At 40.2% G+C, this 8,557-nt stretch overlaps 1 protein-coding gene across 3 annotated transcripts; it reads left to right on the top strand.

Annotated features, from left to right (window-relative positions):
• The first annotated feature begins 663 nt into the window (after positions 1-663).
• nfil3-5 (nuclear factor, interleukin 3 regulated, member 5) lies at positions 664-8,307 on the top strand. 3 transcript variants are annotated; one of them, XM_059560870.1, is made up of 3 exons: positions 664-1,241; positions 2,912-2,982; positions 4,311-8,307. In XM_059560870.1, the coding sequence occupies exon 3, from the start codon at positions 4,783-4,785 to the stop codon at positions 6,574-6,576; it is 1,794 nt and encodes a 597-aa protein (XP_059416853.1). In that variant the 5' UTR covers positions 664-1,241; positions 2,912-2,982; positions 4,311-4,782; the 3' UTR covers positions 6,577-8,307. The 3 variants fall into 3 exon arrangements, with proteins under 3 accessions (XP_059416853.1, XP_059416854.1, XP_059416852.1); XM_059560871.1 differs by lacking the exon at positions 2,912-2,982 and having other exon boundaries at positions 664-1,073; XM_059560869.1 differs by lacking the exon at positions 2,912-2,982.
• Positions 8,308-8,557: the final 250 nt, after the last annotated feature.

Genomic DNA, 8,557 nt, shown 5'->3' with positions numbered 1-8,557 from the left:
GCTTCCTGTTCCGGGACTGTATCCTTGGCCTGTATCATGTTTTGAAAGAGACAGGGTATGTACCACTTAAACAACAAGTTGTTCTGCCAGCAATGAATTGTATTTTTAGGCAACTGAAAATCACTATGCAAAACTCAAAATAGGCAGCAGAATTATATTCAAATTTATTTTAGATTCATCACTTATATTTCAGTACACATAATTTAGTGTTATATTAAATGTCTAACTACTATGTACTTAAAATGTATTAAAATGTGCATATTGCAAAATATAATACATAACATACTGCTATGATATAGCCAATTACACTAATATTATAATTACACTACAATAATACATATCATTATAATTTTAATTTGCTAGTATTTTATTATTATTATTATTATTATTATTAAAACCATCAACCCTGTAACTTTTTTTAAAAAAAGCACAATTATCCCAACACATATTAAAACTTTTAAGATCCATTAAATTTAACATCACTCAAATAGATATTTTTTCCTGATAGAATGTTTAAAAGAAGAACAACAAAAAAATTCTTAAAAGAAACGTAAACTTTTCAAAATGGAGGGTGAGACAGATTGTAATCAACTGTGACTTTTACGTAATTGTGAATATTTACGCAACAGTTTGGCAGTCTCGTAACCCCCTTCTTCTTCCAGAGAAGCTGAAGTGTTCCGTACACAGAGGTGTGTTGCAGCAACCGCACACTGTTACCGTATATGTGATCGGTGTATAGGGTGAGTGTAAGTTTACGGTGAACGGGAGAGAAGAGCTTTTCTGACCACCTCCGTCTCCCTTATCGGTCATTTCGGCAGGAGCGGAGGCTTGTGTATCATCATGATGAACAAAAACGTGACTAGGCACCCAAAGCTCCGTGTTATGCAACTGCTGACCTACTAACACACATTCGAGGACGACAAGAGGAGAAAGTGTGTGTGTGTAGCTTACGTGTGTGTAATAGACGAAAACTGGAGCAAAGCCTACGACATAACACAAGGACGTAGAGGGAGGGAGAGATAGACGGTGAATAGCAGCACATTCAGGGAGTCACATTAATCGACACAAAGCCGGTGAGTGGATCACGACCCACGCAGGACATTTTCAGCCCAGACTGAAGTTGTGAAAGGACGAAAGACCAGAATCGGGACGATAACCCGCATAAAGAGGCACGGAGGAGAGATTTAAGAATAGAAAGAGGATTCTTCCGTTTAACAAAAGGAATGCGCTATTTCACTAAGGTGAGTTCAACTGCAGTCGGTTTATCATATCATAGCTCATAATATGTGCTGTATGTATTCGGTTTTACAGAGCTTGTAGCAGGCTAAGCAGTTGTAGGCTAGGCTCATACCTTGCAACGTGGTCAGGGTATGTTATTGTTCACATGGAAACGGACTCGGAGTCGGCATGACTGACTAACGTAACCTTAATTCTTTGGTTTTCAATGATTTTTACCCTTTGTTTATTTTTGCATGCTGTAAACTGTAAGGTAGCGACAGATTATCTCGCATAGTGCTTTGTATACATATTCACATTCAATGTCAAGGCGAGACGGTCGTGGCGTGGGGGAGGTGGTGATCATTACGAAATCCAAACGCACGAGTGACTGGGGTCAGTTAATGTCTGTGCATTGCGGTGGCACTATTCCCCTTGCATTTCAATAAGTAAGTTGTGGGTCGGCATTTCTACAAAGCATGTGGTTGTAAAATAACGTGTGGCGACTTGCATCCCGGTAGCATAATGCGTTGAGATACTTTTTGGGTTGCACGATGTTCAGTGGCAAACAGATAGAGACATTTCTTCAGATTCGCGAGCTGTTCAATTAACACGTCACCATAATTAATTAAATCCTTGTAATGTGAGTGCGTGTCTCGTAGGTTATTGTGCAGTGTGAAACGACTTAAAAGTTTTTGTTGGAAAAGATAGAGGCATGTTTAGTAAAGCAAGACTAGCAGACTATTGTGCAAGTCCTTCAGATGTTTAATAACTGATCATAACTCACTGTGATGCAATACTCATAGCATGCTTGGCTCATAAAGACTGACCTACTCCCAAACTAACTACACTTTAACAATTTCACCTCTCCCTGTTCAGCAATGCCAGGAATCTGAAACTGCCTCACATTGCTCCCAAACTTCTGGCCATACTGAGCATCAGTCTGAAAACCGAGTGACATTCGTGCAATTGATGAGTTAATTCTTCCACAACATAATCTAATCTATTGTGATTTCAACATTAACCCCTGTAATTAAGAGTCTAGCCAACTCACTATCTCTCAGTCTTACTGGCCTACTTGGCCTTTAGGTTGGAAGGAAAGACTGGAGGCGTAACAGTTTTGCCTGCATGTGACTGGGCGAACACATGCAGGGAAGCTTCCAGTTGTAAACACTAACTTGTGTTTTTTCCAAGAAACTTATTCTTGGAAGAGGAAATTTAAACAAGCTAAGGGAACCAATAACACAAATGTGCATGTGGTCAAAATATTTGTAGGATGGTTATGTCTTCCTCCTCATTCTTTGAAAATCATTACTATCCTAATTCAGTAATCTACCATAAAATAAATGTTTACAGAGATTTATTTATAGCAACTTAGGTGTCTGAACTTAGCTAAGCATGTCCTAAAATGATCCTTGACTGATAACAATCTGGCATCGAGCCACAACCTGCAATCTGAACTGCGCAGTACCTCATGCTCTGATGAGGGATATTACAAAAGATGGACCACATCGGACAATTCTTGTGCTGTAAGAGCAGAATCCCTCATTTTAAAACCTTCCTCCTCTTCTCATTGCATTTCAGGAAAATGCTAGTGCATTTGATGCGTATCAGTGCATCACTGGTGTGATTCATAGCCCAGTTTAATTTAATATTCTGATGCTGACGTATTCGCTCTTTTTTCGTACCTCTGCAGTGCTGGTAAATTCCTGTCTCATCCCCAGTTGGAATCCTTAACTCCTCCCTCACCCAAGCACACTATTTTTGGTAGGCACTATAATTCCTCCCCACTTAATGCACTCACTCACAGACACACACCCGGGCACGCACACACCGTTGCCGCCCCACTGACCTATTTTACAACACGTTGTTGGACCCAGTGCGAGCACGCACCGTATTTACGGAGCAGCTGGTTTCTAGGTCAGTGGGACACGCGCAACGTCCAACGCCCTCCCCAGTGCTCTCATTTGCATTCCTACGGAAAAATGGCCATGCATGGACAAAATAATCTGTGCTTCCATGTTCTCAGTATGCTCGGTCCCCACAGTGCTGTGTGCCTAACCACCATGGACAATGTTACACACAAATGTAGAAATACTACTAAAATACTACTAAAGTAATACTCACTCGTGTGGTTGAAGATAAGGGAAAATTAAATAGGGCTTAAACAAAACAGGTGTATGCAAAGTTCTATGTTTGCTTTTGAGAACAATGGGCTGTTTATTTTGTAAATTTTTGTTCCTCTTCCTCTTTTTAGTGTTGAACTGTGAGAATGCCTGGTGTTGAGGTTGTGTTTTAGCGATGGTGCAATAGCTGTGTGTGGTTATGTAGCATGATTTCAGATTCTCACAGTAAGCTGGACTAGCTATCAAATCAAAGACTAAGTCCTAATAAAAAAAAACAAAAAACATAAATTGTCAGTTAAAAAGTTAGTTGTCTACATGAAGTACTCATTATTATTAGTAAACCAAAAGTTCTTAGTTACACTGTCAATAAATGATGTTTGGATCACAAATAAATGATAAAAAGAGAATAAGGGTGTCCCACACCTTTAGTTCTCTTCTGTTGTGCTTCCTTTGCCTGCAGTCCTGGCAGGCAGTCAGTCAGGTGTCTCTAATTATGTGACAGTGCAGTATCTTACACAATAAATGTCCTACTGCAGCATGGAGTGATCACCTACTCGCTGTGCTACTCTACTCTACTGACATACATTTCTCTAGAGCTCGTAGGACAGAGGAGAACAGATGTGAAATGGAACACTGGGATGTTTCCGAACTAATAGAGAGAATACATTTTTCTATTGCATCTTTTTACATTCATCCATGGTATTTGGCTATTTATCATTAAAGCTGCAACTTTTGAATGCAGATTGTAAGGAAAAGGTCTTCACGAAACCCTCAAATTAAGTTAATTGCTTGTTCTAATTAAGTGATCTGAAGTAACTTCTAAAGTGTTCTAATAAAGTAGAACACTTTAGAAATAACATACTATTCATAATAACTTTATTCTGCTCTTTTACTTTTTGTTACCTTTAATTCTGTAACATCCCTTCTTGTAGACATTTCAGTAAACATCCTGTTTCATTGTCTTTACAGATGTGTTCTTCAAAGACTGGGATAAAACACTGAGCTGAGACGGATCTAATCCCAGCCTACACTGCCACCTCACCCATCAAGAACAAGGAGCTTTGCCAAGTCAAAAAAGAATTGGTCTAAATTAAGAAAGAACTGAAAGCAAGCTTAAAAAAAAAGACGACAACAACTATCCCAACCAAACTAAACTTGTCCTATCCAATGTCGGTTGTTTTTGTAGCCTTTCATATTTTTCTTATCTTTTTGACCAGTCTGTATACTTGACTGGTAAGAGTAGGAGGAAAAAAGCATCAGTCAGAAATACGTGCGGTTCCTCTTTGGAGGAAAAAACAGAACCTTGTACATCATTGTACGTAGTGACAGTTACGTGTGTTTTTGAAGTGTTACTCAGAAAGAAATACTTTTCAGAATTAAAATATTAATTTTCAATGTCAACTGAGTGCCAGTTATACAAACTGGCCTTAACAGGACCACAATGGAAAGCCTAAATCTTCCTACCCAAGACAACAGTTCCAGTTTGGAAACGTTAGAAACATTCTCAACCTACAGTGACAGTTTACCATCACCCCAAATCACCAGCCCTCCTCGTCAAGGTCGACTAGTAAAACCAAAACCCAATATGACCTGTCGACGAAAGCGAGAGTTCATCTCAGATGAAAAGAAAGATGCATCATACTGGGAAAAACGACGCAAGAATAACGAGGCTGCCAAAAGGTCAAGGGAGAAGCGCCGACTCAATGATATGGTGTTGGAGAACAGGGTAATGGCACTAAATGAGGAGAATGTGCGGCTGAAGACAGAACTTCTGCAATTGAAACTAAGATTTGGACTCATAAGCTCTGCCTCTTACATGGAGAAGACTCAGCAGATCAGGAATCGTTCCGAGGCAGCAACTAATGGAGCTAATGGTAATGGAGCATCTTCCGGAAATCCATATTATTCAAGCAGTGGATACTCCAGTGCTTCTCAGGTCATGATGAACTCTGATTCTTCAGAGGCTGAACAGCCAACCAGGAGTGAACGCCACACAACTTTACCCAACTACTCCCCATGTGGATCACTGTCTGACATGTCTGATGGATCTTCACGGGACAGTCCTGAACCTATAAACTTTGATGTCAAACACGAGAGCTCTGGAATGGACATTAACAGGCTTGAGGCGAGTGTTCTTAATGGCATGTTCAATGGCCATCAAAGTTTTGGACAACTGGAGGATCACCAAGCGCAAGAAATGGAACAGCAAGAAGGTGTCAACAACCCAGCCCCCCCATCAACCACGCCCCAAAGAAGTGTCATCCTCTTTCGTTCCGGAAGTAGCTCGTACCCTGTTGAGAGCCAAAGGGTTGAGGACATGGAGCAGCAGGTGGCATCCCAAACACAACAGAATGGGCAAATCACAAATTTTACTCAAACGGGGTGCAATCTACCAATAAGACCGGATGGTTTAGAGACTCTTTCAGAGGTTGCACAGCAGCTTTCCAGGAGGTCTTTGGATTCCCCAAGCTATGAATTCACTAACGACAAGGCAGATGCTGGGGAGAGCAGGCGGTTTGTCATACAGCAACAAGACCTGAGTGTTCAAGGACAATGGAGAAGTCAGCTTCATGAGGGCACTCCAAATTCTTTTGCCCCAGATTTGCTTAATGAGGCTGGAAAAGCCCCCATATACCAGCGTTCCAATCCCTACCTCGGCACTCTGAACGAGGAGCCACCAGTGCTAACGTATGAAGGTTGCCCAAAAGCAGATGGGTTCTACCAAGAGCACTCCACATCAGGCAAGGACACCTCCTCTAGTGATGGAGACCCACGAAGCTCAGATAAGGAAGCCTCCACTGACGATGAATCTCCCTCATCCTCTTCCTCTGATACTGGTGGATATCACACCAACCACCAGTCAGCAACCTCACCCACCATGGTAGCCAATGATGCTTACCAGTATGGAGACAACCAAGGTGAAATGAAAGGCACTGCTCTGCCACACAAGCTAAGGCTCAAGTATAGAGCACTATCTAATGGTGGGTCCCAAGACGTCCTGGCTACAACAGCTGCTACGTCACCTGATTCCGCTCTGCCTCAGCACCCATACTTGGCGCTAGCGCAGGTAAACCAGCAGCAAGGCAGCAGCTCTGGAAGCAAGGAAGGGGAGAGTGAAACAACAGATGAACTTTGCACACAACAGTCTCCTTCCAGAGAGAAGGGAGAGGAATGGAAGGAAAGTGCAAAGAGGAGTTTAGGAGGACGAGGTAGCAGAAACAAGAAACGTGACTGAAACTGGCACATCACATCCTTTACTAGAGTTAAGACAGGACATGAGAAATGTCACCTAAATGAAAATGGTACCAATTAATTGCATGAAAGTCTATTGCTTATACGTAACAACAACAGGAAAGTAACTTGTGTTCTTGGTCCGTTTTCTTATCAAAAGCGTTTCTGTGACCTTTTTAATGCAGCTCTGTTCTTTAACTCTTTCATAAGCACTTAGCTGTAACTCGAAGAAGTTACGAAGAGGAAACTGAGCTCTTTCAAATGATCTTTTTCCTCTTTCAAAACAAACCTACAAAACTGTATAACAACCTTTGACTTCACCTTTGAATTTTTACATATCTCTACCATGTTTTGTAGCTTAAATAATGGCTAGTCACTGAACCCAAGTAGTTTTCACCACAGGTTCATGGAGTTAAAGGCACAAGTCCTTTTCTCCCTATTGATTTCAGGAGGCAAAACTTTAACAGATTTATTGTCTCTCTCCTCTGCCTTTGGAATTAAGCATTATTGAAGCACTTGGATTATTATAATACTGTGACATGACTAAACATATCATATTTCAATATATTTTATGAAAAAAAATGACATGTCAATCTTTGAAAGTAGAAAAGTGGGAGAAATTTTTACGAACACTGTCTACTTATTACTGTTTGAATTCCTGTATAGTCCTTTCCTATTGTTCATATCTGATGCTTCCATTATATTTTTTAAATCATCGTATTTATGTCCCTGTATCACTTCATGTGAGAGAATGTTCTCTTCATAGTGTTTTGGTCATTCATAGGTCAAGGTTTACCAATCAAAAAACACTTTTCTTACATCACATTACTATATTGCATTACTGTAAAGGAGCTTGATGGACTGACCCTCTCCCAAGGTCACTGTTACCAATCCTTTTTTGAAAAAGTCTGACATTTAGCCAAAATAGAGTTAAAGTCCTTTCAGAAACATCAAGGCGTTCTCTTCTGAGGCCGAAATAAAATGCGGACTGTATAAAGTGTAAGATATATCATTACCATCTCAAGATGGTAGTGTCCTCTGTGGTCAGGTTTCAGAGACGCCTCACATGCTACCTCATGAGAAGAAACGGTTGAGGTTACGCAGAACTGAAGAGTTTCTCCTTTGGTGCGTGTAGCCCATTGCATCATCATACCCATTAACTGTTGTGTATAAAAGTTAACACACAGTAAAATGCTGCAGCACACAATTAAGTGTTTCCTAGACACAAATTCATTTCCATTAGTTGTCTTTGTAGAATATACCACAGCTGAAAGCTGCTTCTGCACTGAATTTTTTTCATCAGATTTTATACAATCTGTGTTTATTGTTCCCAAACAGGTGCCTGGCACTCGCCATTATGTAAAAAGTGTACAGACAAATTCTCTCTTTTGAGTATTTTAAGTTTGTATCAAGTTTATTTTGGCATTCTATAATAATTATTATTATTATTGTATTTTATTTTATATTCCAATGCTATTATTCTTTTTGGGTTAAGATTTCTTGTGTCTGTTGTCTGTTGACCTCAATGTGATACAGTATGTACGTATTTTCATGTCCTGTTCATCTATTTCTTCTCTGTACCCTGGTGTATTGTGTGGTATTTACTGAAGTTTTAAGAAGAAAAAAAAGAAACAAAAAGATGTTTGTTAAAAGAGGTGGGCGTACCTGTCAAGGTGCTCAGAATGACACTAAAAGATTGGAAAGAAAAATAAAACACGTTGTATGTTGAATTTAAGTTGCCTAATGTTGTTTATACCACTAAGCAACCCCCTCACAAGCCTTAATGCCTCATTATGAAGTGTTACCATAAACAATACCAGCCTGCACTTGCTCAAGATTTAAAACCAGACCAACGGAAAATCAAACAGACTTTATGGTTCCAGCTTCTGACTTTTCCTCTCCCCTCCTAGCACCATACACTAATTGAAATGAGAGCTCTGCAAATGCATAGGGACACTTTGTACTCCTGCAGGGCACAAGAGTCA

This window comes from Carassius carassius, chromosome 10 (genome assembly GCF_963082965.1).
Source record: "Carassius carassius chromosome 10, fCarCar2.1, whole genome shotgun sequence".
Classification (NCBI taxonomy): Eukaryota; Metazoa; Chordata; class Actinopteri; order Cypriniformes; family Cyprinidae; genus Carassius; species Carassius carassius.
This window is presented reverse-complemented; position numbering and strand designations above follow the sequence as displayed.